General features: G+C 41.3%; 1 protein-coding gene across 16 annotated transcripts in view; it reads right to left on the minus strand.

The window, feature by feature from the left end:
• Positions 1–25,622, minus strand: part of ENAH (ENAH actin regulator) — a 168,902-nt gene that overhangs the window by 31,394 nt on the left and 111,886 nt on the right. For 15 of the 16 annotated variants that reach the window (XM_081124240.1, XM_081124245.1, XM_081124248.1 and 12 more), the window contains 2 exons: positions 12,625–12,790; positions 10,401–10,578 (listed from right to left, as the gene is read on the minus strand). In XM_081124240.1, the coding sequence (XP_080980366.1) occupies positions 10,401–10,578; positions 12,625–12,790 (344 nt within the window). Of the gene's footprint in view, positions 1–10,400; positions 10,579–12,624; positions 12,791–13,924; positions 13,987–25,622 lie in introns of those variants that run through there. The other variant, XM_081124250.1, reaches the window with a different exon arrangement.

Genomic DNA, 25,622 nt, shown 5'->3' on the forward strand with positions numbered 1-25,622 from the left:
TTCAAATGATGCACTTTTCTAGCTTAATTATTTCCTGAGTTATACAATCACTGCAATCGATTTATGTATTACAATTATATTTTTAAAAGTAAAAAAAAAGCTGCAGGACAGGAAGTCAAGATCTATGGCCATTAGAGTTAATTTCACGATATCTACCCTCTGTTAGTATTGCTCATTTAGGAGAATTTGCAGCTGAAAAAAAAATTTAGGGGAAATGCTTAAACTTATTGTGAGAAATACTCATTTCTATTAGTTGGAAAAGACCAAAGCCATTTTAAACAGCCTACAGCAAGTAAAGTGCTTTATATCCACTGATGTATAAAATATCTTTATTTGGTTTCCACTTTGAAAAACATCAAAACTATTCATTGTTTCACCAAGCCACATTTTATGGTTCCTTTTTTCTTCAATTACTGTATCTGTACACATATTGGACAAATTATCTTATTAAAATGTGTGGCCATATCAAATAGCCATTTAATACTTAGGATGTCCACATTAAAATTTACCTTAAGCATCAATAAACTCTATGAGACAAAACTCAATAAGAAGAGGTAATAATTTACGAAAAAGGAAAGGGCTTATATAAAATCAAAGTGACACTCAAAATTGGGGTGGAAAAAACATTAGATTTTTTTAGTATTATATTATTGACATTCAAAACTTTACATCAAGCAATTAAAATTCAAAATCCAATAAAAAAAAAAAAACTTTACATCAATAATTTTCTATAAAATCCTGAAGAAAACCTTTTCGGCATGGGAAAGATTTTCTTTTTCCACTGGTACTAACCAGAAACAATAAACAGGTTAGAAATGTATCGACTTAAAAAAGACTACATATAAAAGCAAACAAGACAGTATTTTAGATTTCCTCTAAAGCTGTATTCTTCAAATACTACAATTTATGCTAAGTTTGCACAAAATCTGAACCAAACCAATTTATATTTAAAAAATGCACATCTGACAATGGTAATCAATCTTAAAACTCAAGATTTTTTAATCACATTTAAAATTAGATTTAATATAGCCCAATGAAGTATAAATCTAGTTTTAAACATATTACATTCAGCAGATATTTTCAGGCAAACGAAACTGATAACTGCCCCCTTTGCTAAGTACTGCCAACCACCCAACCTATTATTAAAGTCGCATGCACAATATTTATAGTAATGACATAAAAAAGACCACAGGCTACCGAGCTAATTAGATATTCCAAAGGAGATAAACAATTTAGAAATTTTTCAATAATCATATCTTAAGTTTAAAAACCTGTTTGTAAAAGGCTTCTTCTACAAAGCCTTTATTAAATAAGCATGCCTAGTCTTCAGGTTTTACCCTTCAGTTCCTTTCATTCACATTCAATGGGAGGTGGGGAACAGGGGGCAAATATAAAAACTTACAAGAAAAACCTGAGAAATCATCTCGTCTCTGACAGCAAAGAAGCGACCACGGTCCATCGCCAATCATTTTGGCAAAAAGTCATCTGACAACTGCCACAATGCAATGCAGGTAAACCATTACTACTGCGTGAGACAAAACACTTTTAACCAAAAGCTCCCAGTCTTGCCACAGTTTAAACAATCGTGCACCATTCTTGGGCACCTGGTATCTTTAAGCACCGTCTTTCTACTGACTTTTACTTCTTACCATCACAAGAGAAACATACTGATCTCAATTCTGATTTGGTTGCTTGAATTCTACTGCAGTTTGCATTTCCCAAAGATACTAAATTATTCATTCCGTCACATGCATACTGCTAACAGCGTTTCCTGCTTCATATTGATGCTCTTAACTCTTTTTTTCACTCAGCCAGGGAAAGAACATTCCCTGGCCAGACTGAGTCAATCCAGCAAGGTGATGACACAGCATAACTGGTTTTCGTACTCGCATCGATACTCCGTGTATCTCACATTTCACCCAGGAAAGAGCATTTCCCTTTAAGTTAGCCCTATTATAAAATAGGCTTAGGACAGAGATACATTAGGATGGGCCCTAAAGAAAAGCATGAACTGAGGAAGTTCGTGTATAAATAAGCAACATTTATTTAGACTTAAGAAAATGGCCATTGCTATCAGCTTCTCTCGCCTTATAATAAATAGTATCGTGGCTGCTCATTTATCTCCAACGCAGTCTGCAAAACTGCTATTTCCCCATTTCTCAGGCTCCTGCCCCTGCCTTTTAACACTCTTTACCATGAAGCGTTTTGTATGAGCAGGGACATGCAGAAACTTGGGTGACATATTAGCAGCAGAAAGTGACAGGCTGTTCGGATGTGATCAGCATCCCTCTGCTTTATTGCCACCCATAATTACCCGAGTAGGCCCTCAGCATTCATGCTGCGGACATCAGAGGTTTCCACTATTAGCAGTCGGTCCCAAGGCAATTTGCAATGGGGATAGTACCCATCTCAGCATTTTTCCTGAGGACCAAACGAGGCGATGTTTGCTCAAAGCTGGTTACAATTTGATCTGTCCTCTGGAAAGCTGGTCTGTTCAGTGCACAGCATCAGCATCCGAATTAGCAACGCTCACACTTCTGACGTCAGCAAGGCCCCCAGGTATTGCCCTCGTGGTTGCAAAGTTCTACTATACGCTTTCTGGAGAGGGAATGAAAGCGAATGTGTTTGTTCTAAGGTATCTAGACTAGAGGAAGACACTGCAGGAGTATGGTTGCCTGCGTTCAAAAAAATAAAATAAAATAAATAGGTATTATAGGCATGTAAACTGGTACGGTCACCGAGAAAAACAGTACGGAGGTGCCTCAAAAAAATAAAAATAGAACTACCATATGATCTAGCAATCCCACTTCTGGCTGTATATCCAAAGGAAATGAAAACAGAACCTCAAAGGGGTATCTGCACTCCCATGCTCACTGCAGCATCATTCACAATAGTCTAGATATGGAAATAACCTGAGTGTCCAACAGATGGATGGAGAAGATAAATGTATACATAAGAATACTTATACCATATATATGTATAAATATATGTGTGTGTGTGTGTGTGTATCCATCCTGAGTCCTTAGGTTTACCTTCTGGTAGAGACAGAAAGTAAATGAGTGGCGGCCGGGGGCTGAGAGGCATGGGGGAACGGGGAGCAAATAAGGGTGAGGGGGCTGACAATGGCTTAAGGGCCCAGGGTTTCTTTCTGGCATGAGGGAAACGTTCAAAAACTGATTGCGGTGATAATCTCACAACCCCGTGGGTGCACTGAAAACCACTGAATTGGACACTCTGAATGAGTCAACCGCACGCGTGTGACATAAAGCTCAACAAAGCTGTTCCGGAAAAACAAGTGTTGTGCTGTGTCCTTCATCTCCAACGTGATCACAACACAAAGCTGAAAAATATCTCAACGCCTGTCCCTCTTCCATTATGGAAAAGATTACAAGGAATTACCTCTGGGCGGTGGGACTGTAGGTAATTTTACTTTCTTCTTTACGCTTTTCTGTTCTGCCCTGATTTCCATAAAACGCACAATCAGACAGACAAGACTTATTCTCACTTGAAAAGCAAAATGCTGTGCTGGAAATCAGAGTCCCTGTCAGGCGGAGCGCTGACTGGCTCTAGTTTCGGACGAGAGAACTGAATGTGAACAACGAAGGAAGTGACTCCAGATAACACGGCGTGACCCGAGTGCAGGCAAGGACCCGGGAGCTCGCCTGGGAGGCAGCGCAGGCCCCGCCACCAGGCTGTTTTTCAGGAGGAATGAAAAGCAGAGGCCCGGCGAGGTCACGACTCTGAACGCACAGCCTTTCAGGGCGGCCCGTGGAAAAGCAGGGCTGTCCTGGTTAAACGGGGACAGCGGTCGGCTCCTCCACGGGAAGCCCCGTGGCCCCGCCCGTCCTCCGCGCAGCAACTCACGACAACGCAGCCGGCCAGCCGAGAAGCAACTTCTGCCTAGAACAACAACGTCCCGGCTTACTGGGTGAAATTCAAAGTACCGTAACATTTTATAGTGAAATCGTTTAAAAAAATAGTTCTGTTGAACACATAAAAAATTAAACTGGGTTGGTTTACTTCACAAGGAGTTTACTAAATAAAATTACATGTAAGTAAAGTTACTGGTGTGGGCTATCAGCAAGAACATAAAAATAAATTTCTTCTATAAACTTAAGCATCATTAACTTCAGCCTCAGAAATGTAATTATGTCTCCAAAAATATGTATTTTATTTTACTACTCTTTAAAAAAATATACCCTCACAGTTAGTAGGCTGTAAATTTGGTACGCCAATTCAAACATGATGGGATGTTGTTTAGATGAAACATCAGTATATTCAAAGAAAATGGAAAAAGGCCATCATCTAAGTTGCCAAACATATAAAAATCATAGAAACTTTAAGTCAGGAGTGTCATGTTCCCACTCGTAAGACCCAATAAATGTTACTCAATAAAAAAGTACTTCTTCTTCAGGAACACCATGCGCAAAATACTTATTGCCATATTTTAAGTGATATTTTTAGTATTTTAGTTCAATCTGTAGGCCTGTATTGTTCCACTTTCTTCATTAGATATTTTCCATGCCAAATCTTAGTTTTTTACTTACTCATCCTCTGAAAATAAAAGATACAAAAGTAACAGCAATTCACTGTTATATAAAAAACAAAAAACAGGGGGAGAAAAAAAGAAACCTCAATACCAGCAAGAGTACAGAAGGAAACACATTATGAAACCCCAAAATCAACTGGTGGAGCCTAAGGTCTTTCCAACTTATTGTGTGGTTGCTAAATTATTACTTCGTGTTATCTATTTAGAGTCAGCTGTCACCTCACTAGGCTTCAAGTAAGCACAGTGCTTGGTACACAGGAGGTAACTAATACATTTTTTAAAACTAAATTGGAGTTTTACAGAATTGATTCAACTTAAACAAAACTCATTAAAAGTCTATTATGTGCTAGCTGTATACAAAGTACTTTTACATGTATCAATCCACCTAAATAATGCAAATGGAGAGACTAAATATGGGAATTAATGACTCTGTATAATTTATAATGAAGGGGCAGGAGAAACATCCACGGCCAGAAATATTTAAACAAAAGTTAGGAAAATACAAATGTCTTGCTAAAACATCACTTTTATGTAGACAGGGAAGCGGAGGTTCCCGTACAGCCAAATTCAGTATAATGTCAAGAAATAACCCAGAAAATCTTTATCCCAAGTTTTTAATGGACTGTGAAGCTGGGATCCCACAAGCTTCCAGGAAAAAAAAAAACAAAACTCTTTAAAAAGCGAGACAGCGGTCTGGTCCGCCGCCAGTTCTCAGAGTGCAGAAATCCAAGTGAAGGCAAGTTCTTTCCCCAGGCCGCACACCGAAGGGTTGTGGGTTCGATTCCTGGTCAAGGGCATGTACCTGGGTTGCAGGTTCGATCCCCAGCCCGGTCAGGGTGCGTGAGGGAGGCAACCGATTGACGTCTCTCTCTCACATCGATGTTTCTCTCTCTCTCCTCCCTCCCTCCGTCTCTCTCTTCCACTCTCTCTAAAAACCAATGGGAGAAAATATCCTCAGGTGGGGACTAACAAAAAAATAAATCAATGGAAAGTACTAATAAAGTACCCAAATGGGCTGTGTCTAGAATCAGTTTCGTTATATCCGCCCAATACGCCCACTCTCTTCCTCTCCACCTCCCACCTTCACCAGGGGCCCAAAATGACGCACCTCACTGCCACCTTCCGGGCCTGGCCATGACATCTCACCGAGCTATGGAAATAAGAGTAAATTGTAAAACCAGACCTGGGTACAGATGCCAGTTACGCCACTGTCTAGCTGTGGGCCTTAGGGCAACTCCAGGGTCCTTCCGTGAGCCCCGATCACATGTCTAAAACACAGGTAATACATGTGCCCTTTTAGGACCTGGCACACGGCAGGTACTCGGAGACAGGTTATTCCTGCCTCCGAGCTGCTCTGATGACCAGACGAGAGCGTGAGTCGGAGGCCAGAACAGCGGCCCGGCGGGCACAGTGGGCCCTGAGTAGGTCTGTCATGTCTCCCTCTTCAAACTGTGTCATTTCAGGCTTCATCCTCCTGGCCGGTATTATCACCGCGGGGTCCTAACTGATCTCCACGCTGGTGCCCACGTTCCGACCCATCACAAACCTGACTGCTGCACCCCGATTAATCTAGCGCCTTCCACGGCTGTGCCATGCGCGCTCCTCGGCAAGAACGCGAGGGCCTTGCCCACCTTCCCAGTCCTATCTCCCGGGGTCCCCTCGCCCCGACGTTCTCATGCCCACGGGCCCCTGCGCGGCCCATCTGTCGCTTCCCCACCGCCCGGCGCTCTCGGGCTCCAAGCCCACCCAGCGTGTTCCCGAGGCTACTCATCCTTAAGGCCCAGCCCACGGGTCAATCGTCTCCTCTTCAGAAACTTCCTCAACCCTGGAACTTTCTTGAGTATTCCAAAGGCCCTTCACAGCATTTCACAAACTATGTTCTCAGTTAGTGGACCTCGTTTCCAGCAGTTCCGGCTGGAGAGCAAGGAAAGGCCTTATCATGTCAGTATGACTCCCATGCCTAGGGCAGTGTCTCCACCAAAACACGGCTGATGGGTGTGTTGATGTAACCTTAATACAGCTCTCATGAACACTGGCAATCTGGAAAACAAAAGGGTCACTACGAACAAGAGGGATTTCTAGAGAAACTTTGTGAGATTTCTTAAAATTTAATTAATTTCAAAAAGATTTTTAAAATGCTGAGATGAAATTTAAACAAATGCTCGCATTAGAAGGCAATTCAGGCTGAATTATCAGTAAGAAAAAATGAATGGAATCTCAATATTTATATTTTTTTATAAAACCTTAAGAAAATTTCAAACATGAGGCTACCTTTGAGTATGTTTCATTTTCAGTAGGTATTTTTTTTAATCTAGCAGAAGCAGTTTTACCAATGGCAAAATATTAAGGTTTCCCTCTTATAAAGGTATATGATAAAGGTATGCTTAATGTTGGTTGAGTAGAACACGAGCAGTAGAATCTTACTGGCTATGCCTATGATTTTCCCTTTAAAAAATGAATTAAAAAAAAAATTTCCTATTTTCAAATGACTTAAACCTTTTCAAAATGAGTCACTGTGCAAATTTACCTCTATCAATCACAAGGACTGACTTTATATTTTATATAATCCATAACTATTATCTGCAAAATTGCTATACATGTACTTGATAAATAATATAGAAATCCAAAATAGTCTGAATAACGCGTTTTGAATGAATTTGTTTAAAATCGAGCCCATTTCCATTAGACAAACGGAAACAGATACACTGCAGCATTTGATATAAAAGGAAGCAGCGCTATTTCAAACTCTGTTTCAAAAATGTTACAACATGTGATTTTTGTTTCTTAAATTCCAAATATAACTCACTGTATTTAGCACCTCCTGTACTTTCCAGTATATTAGATAATTGCACACCAAGTTAAAGCAAAATAAAGGAAAACACTCCTGCCACCCACCCTTTTCCTTAGAACTGGAAATATTAAACACATATAGAACACCTTGCAAAGGTCAGCATGCCAAGTCCCAAAGGAAGCTATTTTTTCTTTTAATTTAAAAAAATTTGTTTGAGGATTTAGAGAACTTAGGAAGCAAGGGAGGGGGAAGAGAGAATTGTGTAATTATTGGTTTTGGTTAAAAAAATAGGTTAGTAGTTTTCAAATCCAGCTCTGGAGAACCATGGACGTGCCTCAGTGGCTATGGTCTCCCAACCCCCCACATTAACTAGAGAAGCTCCTTTTTTCTTTTTTTTTCTTTTTTTGGGGGGGTGTCTGTTTACGCACTGAACTTCTGGGGGGGAAATTTTTTTGAATACAGGTGTCTATGACTTTAAAAAGTCTGAAGATCACGAAAAAGAATTAACCAATATTCAATGGATAATACTGACATTAACAATAAACAGAAGTATTCAATATGAGAACATGGTTTTAAAAAGTGACGAAACATTGAAGAAGTAGGAAAACCTACTATCTGTGGTTGCTTTATCTTCATGAGGGCATTTGCTTCTGATCACAGATTTATTGGGTACACTGTTTGTTTAGGGAGGAGACGCGTAGGTTAACCTTTTTCAACTTGGTTTTGGCAGAAAAACAATGGATGGTTTTAGCAAGAAACTGGCTGCGAACCCAAAGCAACAGCTGTGGGAGGGAAAGATGTTGGAGGTGAGAGGCGACATTATTGGGCATGTTTGTTTAGGTGGGTGGGAGGGGGCCTGAACATAAACCCGGGGTAGGGTACACACCTATCCTGCTTTGGTGGAGGTTTACAGAAAAATTAAGTCCTTCCCCAGGGACACTTCTGATTCTTAGCAACTACCTCCTGCCATGCCTCTGCTTCCAAACCAATTAACAGCATCAAAAATCAGAAATTAGTGTTTAACTGCAGTAATTTATGAAAAGTCACTTTCTACATAAATCAGACTGTGAAAAACACCAACCATGTTACATGCTTTGTTTTCACTGATGGAAGAGCTATAGGCCCCAAAGCCTCTCTGCCAATGACTCGTACCGTGATGCAAGGAGATGACAACGATGGACCAACCTCTTCCCCCGTCCTCTCCCCCCTCAGCCCCTGCTATTACCGGCTGAGACTGTGACAGAGAAGACAGTTTCAAAACCATCTAAGAAGAACCTACTGAATTTTTTAGCCTTTCCAAAATGCTTGTGCAGCTAGTGAGATGACGGGTGATTTTCCCACTTGCCAAACTGTCTATAATGCGGAAATTGCAGAGAACGTAACTTGAGTCTCTCCATATTAAGACTCATTAATTTCAAAATATCAAGATCAAAAGGGGGAAAAACACATTAATTAGCATTTTGAAAGCAAACTGTATGACTACACACTGATGAAAACAATCCTTTCCATTTGGTTAAAAAAAAACCCTGATGACTAGATGAATGACGATAATTTTTTAACCACTTTAAATTAGTAACGTTTAGCTCCTACTATCAGTAAATTCTCTTTTGAAGGTTTAGAAATTAAAATGCTAGTTTGTTCCAAACATGGGAAAGCCAAGTATGATTGTCATACATATACTGTCTAAACTTAGGTCCTTCGATTATTTTATTACGTAGTTGACCCACTAATAAGATATTAAGAACCACAATTCTTGTTTCTTTCCTATGATAAAATTATGGTGACAGAAAAGCAATTTGACACCTACAACAGAATGCCAATAAAATACTGACGCCTGCTAAGTAAGTACAGTGACTTAAATAATCTACATACAAGACTGTATACATGGAGACTTTCCTATGCTATTTTCTGGACTTACTGAAAAACCAGAAGTTCCAATAATTTTCTCAAAATAGATAAGATATGAGAGCTATGTACAAATTATTTATAGAGATATTAATTCCCTCAAAGGAGATCTAATAGAAACCATCTACAGGCATAATACTGTGGCTTCCAGCAAGATTCCAAAATGCCTTCTTGAGCTGAAATTCACAGTTGAAATAAACTAACACATGGGCTAGGTGTTTCAACCCTTTTTTGCAATGAGAGGAGGGATAAATAAAATTTAATGTATCTGTAAAAGGTTTTAAAATTCTATACCTTCAACAAAATATCAAATCTTAATCCGACTACGTAAGTCATTCCTCTCAAAATTATAAATTTTGTTTACAGGATATTTATATCATATGGGTCACTACTAAATACACAGCAAAGGCAAGAGTAATCATATTTGTATTATTTTATATATAACATTTATTTTCTGATTATAAAATCTATCTCCCCAGAGATAACAATACATTGGTGTACTTTTCTATTTTTCAAACAAAACAAAACAAAAACAGAGTTCTTCTCTGACACATGTAAGTCTTAAATCCTGGGTTTTGGGTTGTTGTTTTTTTTAAGTGAATTATTTCCACATAGCTGTCTAACCACCGCGCAGTGTCAGGGAGATGCAATTCCTAGCTCGTACCACCTGAGGGCACTCCTAAAATCTTGAAACAACGTTTAGAATCAAATTTTTATTTACTAAGGATGAAGAAGACCTAGTCCTACTTGAGGCTCAAGGCCTCAGTAGTGGCTTAAAAAGCATGTTTCAGAAACCATGTGCATCTTCTTAAAATCTGAGATGAAGACCAATGTGCATAATTTCTACCTCCTACAAATTCTCCCTGGGCCTCCTATCCTTGCAACAGAAGTTGAGGTTCTAGAGCAGGATGAACAGAACTAAGGAACGTCCAACGAGAGCACGTGGAAATTACTAAGGAACCGATCTCATACGACTAGCGTCTAGACGACATATTTACATCAACAAATAAAAGTTCACATTTCTGTACAAACAAGAAATTCAAGAATAACTTCAAACACATATGCGATTTAGAAGTTGGTCAGAAAATATTTCTTTTGACTTATGCACGGCACGTCAGTTCAAGGGAACAAGTCAACCGCAGGCAGGCACCTTACCTGCTTCCTGGGAATTCAGCACTTCTAGGGCATGCATCATGGCACTCGCAAAGACATTGGCATCCTCTTTGCTGCCAAAGTTGAGACCATACACCTGTCTAGCATCTCGCCACTGGTGGAAGGTCTGTGTAGCTTGATTGTACTTCAACCCTTTAGGAATGGCACAATTTATCACCACCTAGAAGACAGTAATCCTTTATAAAGTCGAGCTGGTAATTGGCAAAATCGCTCCTGAAAATTCCTGCGACCTCTTCAGCCACTGTTCCTGTTCCGCCCACCGTCCCTCCCCTTCGGGGGCTCCCTACCCGCACTACCCTTTCCCGCTGCATCCCCTGATGTCTCTGAGGCTCCTCCTGCATTACACCTTCTCTCTCTGATTATCTCAGCCGCCGTCTGAACTGATTTTCTGACCCATACTCCAGCTTACTAGGTTTTTTTCAGCTGTTTCTAATTTCTTGTAAAAACCCATCTCTGAGTTAACAGCAGTTATTTTATTTTCCAGTTCTTAAATTTCCATTTGGTTCTTTATTCAAGTATCCAGCTCTCCGCTGCGGTTCTCAATCTTGCCTTGTGTTTCCTTGAATGTATTAAGCACAGTTATTTATCGGAAAGTCACTTTCTGATAGTTCCATTACCTGGATTCCCAGTGGGTCTGTTCCACTGCTGCTCCTCCTGATTCCTACTATGCCTGGGTGTTTGGACTGAGTGCCAGACATTGCGTACGGACAATTTTAAGGAAATTTTGAGGCCTACGATGATGTTATATTTTTTCCAAGGAAAATTTACATTTGCTTCTGGCAAACAGCTAGAGGAACTAACAGTCTTAAATCACCTTAATCCAAAAGTAATTGAAATGACTGAGGCTGGGCTATAAGGGCCAGTCTAATGCTGAGTCAAACTTCCTCCAGCGTATGGGGCTTCTGGGCCTGCGAAGCGACCAAGACAACCCTCCCTTGCTATTGGGGCTCAACTTCCAATTTTCGCTCCACTAGTCCCATGACTCCCCCAAATCTGCTTAGTTTCTCAGTCTCCTCTCAAAATTGACCCACGCCTCTAGTAAACACAGGTCCAACGCTGGGTTCACATCTATGGTTCTATCTTTCAGATCATAACAACTTACTGTATTTCTTTCCTCACATGCTTAACACACATCCCCATTCTCTATTTCATCTTTCCCTCAAGGCTGGGAACTTTTTCATGCTTATAAAACCTAATCACAGTGCCCAGAACATAACCACCACCTAATAAATGTAGAAAAATGGAATATTTTTATATAATTTGTACGTACCCCATTCTACAAGTAAATGGTGGGTGAATTGTACAAGCCTCATAAAATACTATTGTTTAAAACAGTTTGTATAAAACAGGTAGTGTTTTGAAGATTTTTAGGGTTTGTTTGTAAATGTTCTGGATCCCCTTCATTTTATAACATTTTAGGTTATATATTAACTATTGCTATATTTTATGATTATGGGTGTATTAAGTTTTTCTACTTTTCTGCCAGTTTTAGTAAACTGTATTTTTCTACAAGATGGCCCACTTACTGGCATAAGTCTGTTCATAATATTACCTTACAGTAATTTATTTTTGTGCGGTATCTCTTTTCCAATCCTAATATTGTTTATTTGTAACTTTTCATTTTTTTCTGTTTGAGTCCGCCAATTTTTCTATTCCATAGGGCAGCTTTTGTGTTAATAAGCTCTATTTATTTTTAGTATTTCCTTCTGTTTCCTTTTTAAGCTCATTATATGTCATTAAGATTTGTCCATCTAAGGACAGCTTAGCCGTCCCCACAGGTTTCTAAATACAGTATCTTCTCACCCAGGTCTAAGTACTTTCTTACCTTCTAAACATTTCCTGATCTTCATAATGATTTCATTTAGTGTCATGAATTATTTAGAAGCGTTTTCAAATTTCCAAGCATTTTTAAAACACTCCACTTGTCAAAAGCTAGAAGTCATAGGATCGTTAACTCCTCTTATGAATAAAACGCTCAGTGTTTCCTTTGGAAATCTCCTGACTTGTACAGATGTCTTTCTAATTATTTTTAAATATTCATTTTCTTTTTTTTGCCAACACTGAGCTACTTTTAGTTCTTCGGTACTACCTAGGTTTTCCCCATAGAGACTATTCTGACGACAGTCTCAAACCACTGCTTTATTTTACCGAAACACCAAGTCCTTTTGTAACACAAGATGACTTTAAGAATGTAACGGGCCCTTACCTGATGGTCCTGAATCTTCCTGCCCACCACTCTGAACGTGTTGTTCCCTGTGTGGTGATATATATGAACTCTGCTGAAGCCAGTTGAGCCACCAGCTGGCACCCACTTCTTATTGGCATCATCATAAACCATCACAGCAGCTCTTGCCTGACAGATACTCTGTTCACTGTTAAAACAACGAGGGGGGGGAAGCAAACTTGAGATATTTAAGATATGCTAAGTTGCCCGCATTGCCATATAAATCAGAGTTAGCCAACCTAGCAGTCAGTCAACAATTAGTGATTTACTGGGTGCTAGAAACAACAGTGAACGAGGCAGAAGCCTCCTGCCCTTACCGGTACCGTCCAATGGATTAAAAAATAAAGTGTAACGAGGGACCATAAGGAGGAGATCAGGACCCATGAGCAAACAAGCGACACAAAAAATGTTCTCTTCTCAACTTGAGTATCTAACACATTCATTAAACTGAATGCAACTATAAGTATAAATTAATCATTTGTTTACTCGTTTGTATGTTTAGAATGCTGGTGATCTGTCTGGGAAGCCCTCTTCACTGAAGCCATTTCTATCAGGCTCGCTTCCAGGTCTACACAGCAAATTCTGATAAGCTCTATCTGCCCCTCAAGACATGGAGTGGCCACTAACAGTCAATGGACGGCAATGTGACTCAGTCCTCCACTCCCTCCCCTGGGCCAAGATAATACCCTATGTTTCAGATTTCTTCACTTAAAAATGAAAAAGTAAAATGAGATGCTCTCTAAGGATCCTTCTAGATTTTAATTCTAATCTAGGCATACTAATCTAAACATTTTTAAGAGCAAGTCTAATATAATGTCTTTAAATCTCAGCTTCAACTCAATTATTTGTTACCAAGTGAGACTGAGATACACGAATAAATGAAATGAAGGGAGTTGATCTTAATTTCATATTAAACACTGAGTTTCATCTTTCAAAAATTCTCTAATGTCCCGGGGGGGGGGGGGGGGGGGGCGCTGATTTGATTTTATTTCATACCATATTTTATTTTTTTTAAACTCAAATACAAAAAGTGAGCAACAGGAGAAAATAGGTATATTAACTCTATGCTTTAGCCCAATTAGCCCAATCCCCACACAGAAGATGTGGCTCAGGCTTAAACTGTAGCTGATGCAGATGGTCCCAAGCGCATCCAACCCCATCTTTAATGAAAGACTTGCTCACTCCACCTACTTTGGCCTCAAAGATATTAATAGTAAATCATGTGGGTTCCTCCCCGATGTCCTCAGGAACAAAAAGTCACTTTCAGGACCTATTCTCTTACCAACGCTTCTGCCCCATCTCTCAACACTATGAATGTTATTCGACTTGCCAGGTGATCTGATGACAGAAGATCGCGGGAGACGTGAGGTCACAGCACTGAGCAATAACGTTGCTTCAGGACAGTGGGGTTCTAATTGTTTATAGTTTTCCATTAGAGGGATTTTACACAAGCACTGAAATAAACCCAGTGATAGTCTAGATTTTTTTGCTGCACTGAAATTTTTTGGTAAAACACTCCTGGGAATAAAAACAAGCCAATGACTAAAGCTTGAATTATGTTTTAAAGTCGGATCAAAGAGCACTTGTCAGCACACCAGTGGAAATCTCTTTATCACTCACAAGACAAACACTTAAGTGACAACATTTACATAACCCTATAGAATAGAAAGATGACATGAAACAAGGTAAAGCAAGGTGCCTCTTACAGCGCACAATCTAAGAAAGATGTTTACTACTAACTGCCGTCACAATTCAATAAACAAATCTGTAAATGAATAAAAAACAGTATTTTCCAGTTTTCAAAAATTATTATTTTTGGACATACAATATGATTCCCACGGTTCAAGACATGTCATCTCTTCAAGAAAGTCCCAGTGGGCTCTCACAAGCTAGGCAACAATAAACCCCTATTTTGTTAATTGGGTCATTCCACGCCTCAAAAATGAAGAAAAAAAGTTTTCAAAAAATCCAAAAGCAGTAGAGTTAGATATAATGTCCCGCCTTCTCCCTCTACCTTTTCTTCCCACAGCTCGACAGTGGGTACCTGAAGACATCCCAAAGCCTGAAGGAAGCACACAGTTAACTGAATAGCTTTTTACTGGTGCTTATTTTACAAACCACTTAGTCAACAATCCGATGTCTGGTCACCCGGACCTCCTTGGGAAAGCTACAACCACTGAAACAAAGACACCTCCAATGAACACACCCAAGTAGCCAGCAAAGGCCAAAAATGCAAAAAATCAGTTGATTCATTTTCTAATGAAAATGAAATGTTCAAAATGAGATGCTCAGGGTACAAATCTAACTCTAAACAAAGCCAAGGAGCAAGGGGAGGAGCCAAGGTTAAAAGGAAGAAGAAATAAGATGTGGGTAAGAGCTGTGGTGCTACTGGAAACGTAGTAGTGGCCACGTGGGTATGTGGCCAGCTGTGAAGGGACAGGTTAAGCCCAAATAACTCTGCAGTCCCAGGGGACATCGGCACTCAGAGAAGCCATATCAAGGCCCAGCCAGGAAGAGATGGCACTCAATGCCCACTGGGGTTCCTAGTGACAAATTCAACTCAAGTCTTTCCACTACTTTCCATAACATCTGAGGACCTTTCCTTACTAGTGATAGACATCCTGTGGTATAAAAAATATTTGGTCTCTGTCCCAGTTCCTGGCACAGAGTTCCTAAAACCCTTGGCATCTCCTGAACAGTAACAGAGTCTTTGGCATGCTAATGAGATGATTCTAGGCTTCGGGATGGGGGCTGGTTACCAGAAGTACTAAGCCATGATTAGAGGGTTGAAATGTTCAGTCCTACCCTGCCCCCCGCCTCTGGAGAGGGTAGAAAGGCCAGAAATTGAGTTCACTCACCAATGGCCAATGATTTCATCAATTATGCCTATGTAAGGAAACCTCCATAAAAACACCCAAAGAAGCTCACACCCAGGTGCTGGGTGGGTGGCATGCCCAGGGTGGGCATGGGAACTGAGCCTGCCCCAAACCTTGCCCTATGCATCTCTTCCATGTGGCTGTTCCTGAGCTGCATCCTTTGTAATAAACCAGCAATAATACGTAAAGTACTTTCCTAAGTTCTGGGAGTCGTTATAGCAAAGTATCGAACCTGAATTTGTAGTCAGCAGGGCGTAAGTGGGTAGCCTAAGAACCCCACTGGCAGAAACCCATGGGGACAGTCTTGTGAGACTGAGCCCTTAACCTGTGGGGTCTATGGTAACTCCCGAAAGTGTCACGATTGGACTGAACTGTTGGGACACCGAGCTGGTGTCAAAAATGAGAGAACTGGTTGTTGCTGGGAGAAGAAAATCACTCAATATACCAACTCCAATGACAGGGGTGCACAAAATAAGCCAGTGGGTATACACCCAGCTTTGAATTTCATGGACCCATGAGCCTCAACTACAGACCGGATGAGTCAATACAGAAGGTTGACAATATTTCGGCCTACTTGCCAGGCAGGAGATTGGAGGTAGGGGAGGGATCACCGTAACTTAATAAAATGAGGATATTTTGGAACTTAAGAAGCCAGCAAGTGAACTTCTGAAATGCTGGAACTGTACACATATGGCACAGCGTACAAGGGAGGAAGACAAGATGTAAGAACCACAGCTACTGAAGAGTAAAACGGAGAAAAAAAGAAATGACGATCTTAACAAGCACAGCAAAAAAGACAAACATTTTATACTTGGTATACGACCATTCCCTCTGCGCTGTAACAAGCCTCAAAAGGAACACCTCGTCAAAGCCTTCAACATCCTGAGTCAGTAAAGGAGCTGCTATGCGAAGATTAAATCAGTAAACTAGTTTTGTGAAGAACGGACACTAAATTAGTTTTAAACAAAAATTTCATTTTACCATCAAATGCAGTTGGTATATATAGTTCGATACAGTTTTTCTTCCTGACGTTCACTTTGGTATTTTAAAATAAAACATGGCATTAGAAGGCTAAAGATAGCTGATACTTTTTTAAGTATAAAAACTGTAACACTACATTACAATTCTGTGGCTTTGTCAAGTAATTCATTCCTGGACATAGTCAAATTTTCTTGAACAAGTTCTACATGATGGCAGAGAACGGTTAACAGATTCTATTCTCATAGGTACTAGTGAATGAAAAGCTTCCTGGCATTCGAGCAAATTAAGGATTGCCCGACTATTCTGGTATATTCTATTTATTGAGGTTGCAATAAAGCCACCAAGTCTTTGAAAATAGCAACTTCCTTTCAAAGACACCACTCATTAATCACTACTTGTCAAGGAAAGAATGACAATGACGGTGCCTAGCACATAGTAGACACTCTTTAAATAACTGTTCATTATGTAATTTCGTCTAATGAAATCCTACTTATCGAGACCTGGATCAAACACCATTTCTCTGTTAAATCTTCCTGGGGTCCCCAAAGCCAGAAATAACTGCACCCTCCTGAGTTCCCACAGTACTCATTAATCTTTCAACAAGGGAGGCCCTCTGAGGAGGCACACCTGAGCCACAGGAGGACGTGGGGGGCGTGACCTCAAGTGCACTGGGAGGCCACTCGAGGCCTTAAGCAGACCATGACTTACATTTTCAGAAGATGACTTTAGCTACCACATCCATAGAGAAGGGATTCAGGAAAGTGGCACGGAAACCAAGGACAGAAGCATGAAGACCAGAGTGGAAACGGGGGAGCACGGCTGGAACTGGGGAGAGGGAAGCATATGGGAATATACGCTGGAAGCACAGCAGGCAGGACCTGCTAGGGCACAGGCAAGAGGGGAGGGAAAAGAAGGGGACAGCCGGAGGCAGGAGAAACATCACGGATGTCACCGATACCCCCAAAGCATGGGTGACAGGCCAAGGTGTATCACTACTGGAAGTCATGGTCCCAACTCATTTACCTTTACATACACGTCTTCCCCGCCTCTGAAAAGAGAATGTCATTCGCCTTGGAGTCCTCTCTAAGTCCCCAAGGTCTGCACGATAACCTCGATGACACCACCCACCCCACCCCGCAGTGCGCTCTGGAAGCGAGCGCCCTGGCTGCTGGGACACTGAGTGTTCTCTGAACTACGACGCAGTTTTTCAGAAGATGAAACGGCAAGGGAGAGATTACACACAAAAAGGGGGGGATTTTAAAAGCAGGATTTCCGTGTCATTCTCCGGTGGCGATTTTTCTGCTCGAGCCTGCAGGTCTGTCGCACTTCGAGCGCTAGGGCTCAGCCCCACACCTGCCCCGCCTGTGCCCCAGCTGCCGGGGGGCGGCGCTGCCCGGCGCCTCACGCACCGCGGGCAAACCGGAGCAGGCACGCACCTTCCTCCGACAGGAAAGCACGCAATAAGCATCACGTCCTGTACTGTGTGCCACCAGAAGGGTCACATGGAGTGCTTTTTCTCGCAGTTCAAACTCTGGGCTCCAGTCACCCCGCGAACCCCGGGGTCACTCCAGAACCCTCTGCCCATCACCACCGCCTGCCAGTTCCACTCCCCGACACGTCTCCTCACTCATGAGTTCCCTCTGCTCCCAATGCTCCAAAGCTTTCATTTGGGCCCTCCCTCGTTTCTCAGTTGGAATAGTTCCACAGTCTCCTAACTGGTATTTCTGGTGCAATTTTACTCCCAACTCCTAATGCTTCCGGAGGGTTATTTTTCTAAATCAAATCTAATCGTGTCACTCTTCCGGTTACCACCCTCCTAAGACTCATTTCAGGGCAAACTCGGGCTGAAGAGCCTGGCATACAAGGTGCACCGTGACCTGGCCTCCGTCTCTGACATCCCCTCTTTCTCTCAAATACTGAGAGCACGGAAAGTGTGCCACACACCATTCCCCCATCCTGCTGCTGGGGACACACGTGTTCAAAATAGTTCAGAAGTCCCAACACGACAGCGAAGCCAATTAGGCCAGCTTGTCCTCAGCTGTGAACGTGCCTCTCCCTCTACCTGACCTCACTGCACGTGACGGCTTCTGCCTAATACCAGCTGTCCTGCAAAATGTAGACTCATGGGTCACACCCTCTTGAAGGCTTGTCCTCTCTCCCGCCCCAAACTGGGACTCATTCTGTTATGACCACACACTATGCATATCATCTCTCCACCAGCATCAGGTGTCAGGCCCCTGAAGGGTTGCCATTATAATTTTTCATGTCCCCTAATTAAGATTTGTTAAAATAGTGACTTCAAAGGTAGTGTGAGAGGTTAACTGTAAAAAGTAAAAATCTGTAACCTGCAAGAGCCCTCAAATATGCCAGTGAAAGTTCCCTTTTCTGACTTCCAATGCCCAGATGCACCATCCGTCAAGTCCTCTCCTTTCTGTCTATAAAACACACCATCAGCACTGGAAACACTCAGAGCTAGGAAGCCACTCTAATCCCCCCGCACCCTTCCGCTGCTCCCAGCAGTTGGGCTGTGCACTTCTCAAGAGTCAGCTGTGTTTTGTGACCATACATTCATTTCAAATGTACCTATAATTATGCAATTTAAGTATTATATAAACTGATACAGCCTGAGTATATAGAAACTCTATGAAGTTAAGTTAAATGTGTTGGAAAGTTTCTATAAAGGCGAGTCACTAAAAAATTGTGAGACATATACAGAGTGTCCCCAAAAAATGTATAAACACTTTGATTATAAAGGCAGTGTTTACTAAAATACATTTCATTTTCAAAATGTAATAGAATCTACAGACATTGTGTGTATACAAATATTACATACCTGGGCTTCTACTATAGGGTACATTTATGAAATACTAAATAGCTTTTCTCCTTTCATATTCCATTAAAAAAATTTTTAGACTTGTTAAGAATGGGGGGGAGCTGCTTGCTAGTAGCAATTAAGTGCTGTCATGCTCACTGACTGATGGATACAGAAAAAACATTGTGAATGCCACTGACAAACATACAAACTTATTTCCTGCAAGGCAAGAAAACCATCTGGGAGGCAGCAGCTCCAAATATGTAGAAAGGCGAAATTTCCCATCAAGACCACACACGTTTACATCATTCATGTTTCTAAGAAACACTAAAAGTTTTTTTTTGTTTTTTTAAAAAGGTAAAAAGATCAATGTCACTACTAAATTCTTATCCCACATCTGTAGTCATATGTAAAGGACAAATGCAATCTAGTATAATAACTGATCGATCCACAGTCACCAAAGAAAATAATCAGTATATCTTAAGTAGGGCAGCATGTGTCAGAAAACAAATCTGTTGGGTTATCCTGTGGAATGAAAAGAATCTCTCATATTGTTAGGCTAAGTAGTAAACAGAAATAGTACCCTAAAGGGGGTGCTTACTACATGCAGTCATGTGTTTAGGAGTAATGAGAAGAATCTTTTCATAAGTCTTTGTGACACTATTTGACTTTAATTATGAATACCTCTCACTTGAATAACACACAATCATCAAATTCTATAACTGCAACTTGGCCAACAGAAAGAACCTGCCTCTCCCAACAATATACCTAAAGAAATAAATGAAAATGCACAATTTCACTATTCATAGAACCACAAAAGAGAGGGGACAACTACGGTGGAATTTATCAGAGTTTGTGGAGACAAAAGAAAATGCAATCTATTGGGCAGGAAGTAAAAAGAAATATTAAGAAACTAGTAAGAATGAAACTACGTTGGGTGGGGACCTGCCTCACCTGTGCAACTCTGGCTGGGCACATGCTGAAGGAGATGCCCGCTGCTGAAAAGCAGATAAACTCACGCCCTCCTGCCTTTGGCCTGTGCCCAATGGTCTGTGCACGTCACTGAATATATTTTACCACCAAAGGAATAAAATGGTATACTGAGCCCTAGTTAATGATATACATACTGAAATACTTAGGAAATAGTGCGCTGGTGGCCCCAACTTATTTTTTGAAATGCATCAAAATAAATAAATTACATATATGGTTAGATATGTGATAAAGCAAGTATAGTAAAACGTGACTGTAGAGTCAAGACGGTGGGAATACAAATTTTCAGTGAATAATTCTTTCAAATGTTCTGCATGCTTTCAATTTTTCATAATAAATTGTTAGGAGTGGGGTGGGGAGGTAAAGTCACCACGGGTCCATTCCTGTATAGCCTTCCCTATAAAGGAGCTAATTTTTCACTGACTTCATACCCATAATAAAAATTATGTAACACAGTACATTTTTATAGCTTCATTAATAAAAAGACAAAAGACTGGCATATTTTATTTGTTCCAATCAGGACTCTAAAATTTTCAGATGAATGGGCTGAGGAACAATGTGTAGAGGGAAATAATCAGTTTGCAAGTAGCGTAGTGACTAATCCCTTCCCCCAATCGCTCAAAACACACCCACCCTAGATCAACAGAGTCCAACAGTTTGCAACTAATACCTGTTAAAAAGTGCCAAAAAATTCTTTACAGCCCATACTTGTCTCCTAAGCTCCAAACCACCTAGACAACTGCCTACTATGTATTTCTACCTAAATATCAGAAACCTACCTCAACAGGTGAAGGATGCCAAAAACCCTACCCTCCAGCCTCAGCTAGAAACCCGAGTGCCACTCCGCAGACGGCTCCTCTGCAGTCATCCCCGATCAGTCACCAAGCCCTGCCCATTCCACCACCCAAGTCTCTACAGGGGCCCCTCCTTTCTGTCCCACTGCCAGTGCATTAACGCATTATTTCCTTCCTGGATTACCACAGGGACCCCCAAAGCAGCCTTCCTACCTCCACCCTCTCCAGCTAGAGGCCCTATCATCAGCGCTTCCTGAACAAAGACAGCATCTCAATATTGCCTGGAAAATACAACGTCCCACAGTCTCTGCAGAGCGGACTCTAAGAGTATTTCAATCAGGACCTTTTACATAACAGATTTACATTTCCGCTGGCGTCACAAAATCATTTTCAGGCAAACTGATAAAGACGAGTTTATTTGCATTGCCGCATCACTTCTGTCATTATGACCAGGTGAGAATGAGGGCCTTAGATTTCACTAAAGAACAGTTGCTAAGCGTATGTTATCGAAATCATGGATACGTGGACTATAAATCCCCCCACACACCCCGAGCCTACAGTTCCACAAGGCTTCGCGTTTCTTTGTGGGATCTTCATTAGCATCAGTACTAGAGCCCACAGGGCACTCAGTGGGTATCTTCAGGAGCCCGGAGCCTGGGGGTTCAGAGCAGAGACTCTGGAGTTAGGCTTCAGTGAATTTCAATCCAGCTCTGTCGTTTTTACCCGCACCCATGCGACCTTAAACAAGTTATCTAGTCCCCTAAGTCTAAGTGGAATAATAACAGTACCTGCCTCGTAGGACTGTGTGAGAGTAACACCCTGCACATAAAGCACTTCAAGGTCTGGCACACAATGCGCACTGAACGGTGTTGGCCGTTACCAGTAGCAGAAGCAACAGCATTTCGGCAGATGAGGGTAACAAGTAAATGGGGCTCCAGGCTCACAAGTGAGAGCAACACCGCCCAACAACTACAGCGCACCCTCACTATCTGATGTGTTGACAAGCCAACCTACAGAGCCGTGGCAAGCACGGGGTCATCCTTTGACCAATATGAGAATCAGAACTTCCCACGCTGCCAGTCCAGCGCGTGAGCGAGCTTGACCTTGACCCTCTTCCTGGCACCTGCATGGCAACGGGGGCTTCCTTCATTTCCACTCATCCCTGGGTACTCATTTTATCTGGTGGCTATTACAGGCTACAGTGGTTATTTATGGGTCTGGGAATTCATAATAACCTTGAAATGTCACAAGTACAACTGCTACCAATGGCTGTTGCTTAGCACATCTCTGGCTTCTAACTTTGTTTCAATTTAACTGCTACTGCAGATGACTTAATTTTTGTTAAATTTGTTAATTTTTAATACTTGAATTGAAAGGTCGGCTTAAAGATATATATCAATATGATATCCAGGTACACTGGATGCTTAGTCAAACTAAGTTTATTTCAAACTGATGCTTCTCATGTTTAAAAATAACCACTTGAGGAAAGCCTGATTTTCCTATTATCCTAAGAAAACCCTTAATTTTCCAAGAGTATTTCTTGGACATTCATGGTTCCAGACCAGATATTTATATAGTTTGGCAACTACAGTCAACTCGACAGCTGCCAACTCCTGTTCAAAACTACTTTATAAGTTGTGAAATTCTGTCCTGAAAAACAGTCTGTCCACTACCTCTGGGAAAGCATATTTCTCTCCTCTTTTTCCATATATAGCTCTTCCAACCAGACCAGGAACTCAGCCCCTAAATGTGACATACCAGATCCCCCTTGGCACAAATTAGCCAAATCAAATATGGTCAGCATACTTGAAGCTCTGAGGGCTAGACTGTGACGACTGCCACAAAACAGAAGTTCCAGGGAAAGCATGTGAAGAACCTGTGAGACGGCACACAGCAGACCTTGAAGGTACAGGCCCTAAAGAAGTCGAGGCGCTTGAAGAGCCTACAACACATTTCTTAGAGGTTACATGTTTTATATTAAAATCTAATGAGTATTTGGCAATCAACTCCATGAGACAGCCTCTTTTAATAAGATGTTCTCCCAAAAAATCTTTCAGGAAAACGGATGCGTCCAGGTAGATATGCCACGTTTGTCTTATGGTCTCCGTACATATCACAGCACAGCACGTCCCTGAGGGGGTCCACAGGTACCCCAGCAGGAGGAGAAGAGGGGAGAGGGCTGTAAGTGCTACAAGAGGAAGCCTGAATTTCAAAGTGAACACCCACACCTCAGGCAGGCACTGGGAGGTGGAAGGATACGTGTGGACAGCCGGGAAGTCAGGAGCCATGAGATTGTCACTGACAAGGGAGTAAACAGGATGGAGGCTAAGAGTGATTTAGGAACCGCGAACATACGCTGTTTTGTTCACACACTTGGGCAGCGTGTTGAGAAAGTAATTATAGCACAGTAGAACCAAAGAGAATTGCTAGCCGGAATCTGAAAGGCGGCCTGCTTTCACCTCCGTCCTCAGCGAAATACAAACTGCAAGACGTTCAGGAAATCCTGGGGGTTCTTGTCCTGTACTTCTGAAAATGTTCAGGGGATAACGGTAATTATTACCTTTTTTTTTAATGGTAATTATTACCTTTTTTTTTTTTTAAAGCTGCTTGACTAGAAGGCCTTACTGCTTCAGTTTTCTAATATTATCAGCAAAGTGGAGTTATTAGCAATCAATGGCGCCTTGCAGAGGAGATGGTTTGCTGGAACTTGCTTTAAAAGAAACCAGACGAATGGGCCCCAAGAGTACACCTAATATTCTTACACGGTATCAGCCGTAAAAATTCTCTTTTCAATCTACCTTAAGAAGCTGAAATGAGTGTGCATGCAACAGAACTTAAGGTGAGGCTAGAAATGCAGAAATATTACAGTGCTTCTCTGACCCGTCGCTAGATTCAAAGTTTAAGGCCAGCTGCTCTTAAATGGTTGTAGAAAGTGATTAGCACATGCAATTGTTTTTATTTTTTTAATCTGAGTGAGGACATCTTCAAGCAGCGCATGAAGTCTCCACTCTGGGACTGCTTCAATGATATCCTGTCATTACAATCTACTTTCGTTCCCACTGGGCCAACAGCCTGTCTCCTCTCCACCTCTTTAAAATCATGCTATTTCTGAATATCCATCCAGAAAGCCTTCTTTGCCCCACTGTCTCAACTGTTATTACTCAATGTGTATCTCACAATCCAAATCCAAGCAGTCTTCTCGAACTGGCCTCTTCCCACACACCCCCAAGTAGGCCTGCGAGCACCACAGAACTCCTGGTGTGCTCCTATCCCAGTGTGGGTCCTCCTGAATTATAACAATTTGTTTATCAGGCAGTGCACTTCCTAGTGTAGAGAACTGTAATACTTGGGGCATATTCAAGTATTTGCTGAATGTCAAATGAGCAAATGGATTACAATGCCCAGCATGAAATGTGGACAACCACTATTTAATCTTTAAAAAAAAAAAAAAAGATTTTTGTTATTTTTAAGAAATCCCCTCCCTCCCTGGCCTGGTGGCTCGGTTGGAGCATCACTGAAAAGGTTGCGGGTTCAAGTCCCCATCAGGGCACATACCTAGGTTTCAGGTATGATCCCCAGTCCATGCACTTACGAGGGGCAACCAATCAAGTGTTTCTCGCATTGATGTTTCTCTCTCCTCCTCTCCTCCCCCCTTCGTGTCTCTCTAAAGTCAATAAAAGCATATTCTTGGGTGAGGGTTAAAGAGAGAGAGAGAGGTCACCTCCTACAGAAACAATATGCAATTTTGTATTTGAAGTCAATGGAGAAACTTCTCTTATTTTATGGATATCTTTGCCAAAAGCACAAAATACTATAATAGACAGCCTTGCTTAAAGTATCATCAGTAAAGGTTAGAAATTTTATATGTAAGATCTGATATAATTGAAGGAAAACAGGCATATAAAAAACTCAACACATAGTGTCAGATCTCTTTAACTGAAGCTTGGGAACAATTTAATCTTAAAACTACCAAATGAATCATGGCACAAAGATTCACACTAAACATTTCTACTAGTCAATTAATTTTAATCAGATGAAGCCCAAAACTAAAGGTGATTTAATGAAATGTATCTTGACACGATTAGCTGGTCACAGTCACTCTAATTCCTAACAAAAAGGGGAAAATACTCCATGCTTTCCAACAGAAAACTTAACGCCAGTCTCCTAATCATGACATGTGCTTTGTCATGACAAAGGGGTACCTAAAACAAGGCGGAACCACTCAGAACATTCTAAAGCACGATGTTTATACCCACATTCTCATGTGTGAGCTTAATCTTTTATTTTTCTGGCAGCTGACTATCAGCTGGCATAGGACCTAAATAATGATCCTATTGCTCAAAGTAATTCACATACATCTTCCGAGCAACAGCTGTGTAATTTTTATAGTACATCTAAAAATATAAAGTTCCAAACATTCAGCGAATTTCATCTAACAGTTAGGGAGAGTATGGCTGAACAAAATACAGTCAACTCAATTCACGTTTAAGAAGTACTTTAGCAGAAGGCAGCATTCACAATGATGAG

Source organism: Miniopterus schreibersii (assembly GCF_964146895.1).
Source record: "Miniopterus schreibersii genome assembly, chromosome: 21".
Classification (NCBI taxonomy): Eukaryota; Metazoa; Chordata; class Mammalia; order Chiroptera; family Miniopteridae; genus Miniopterus; species Miniopterus schreibersii.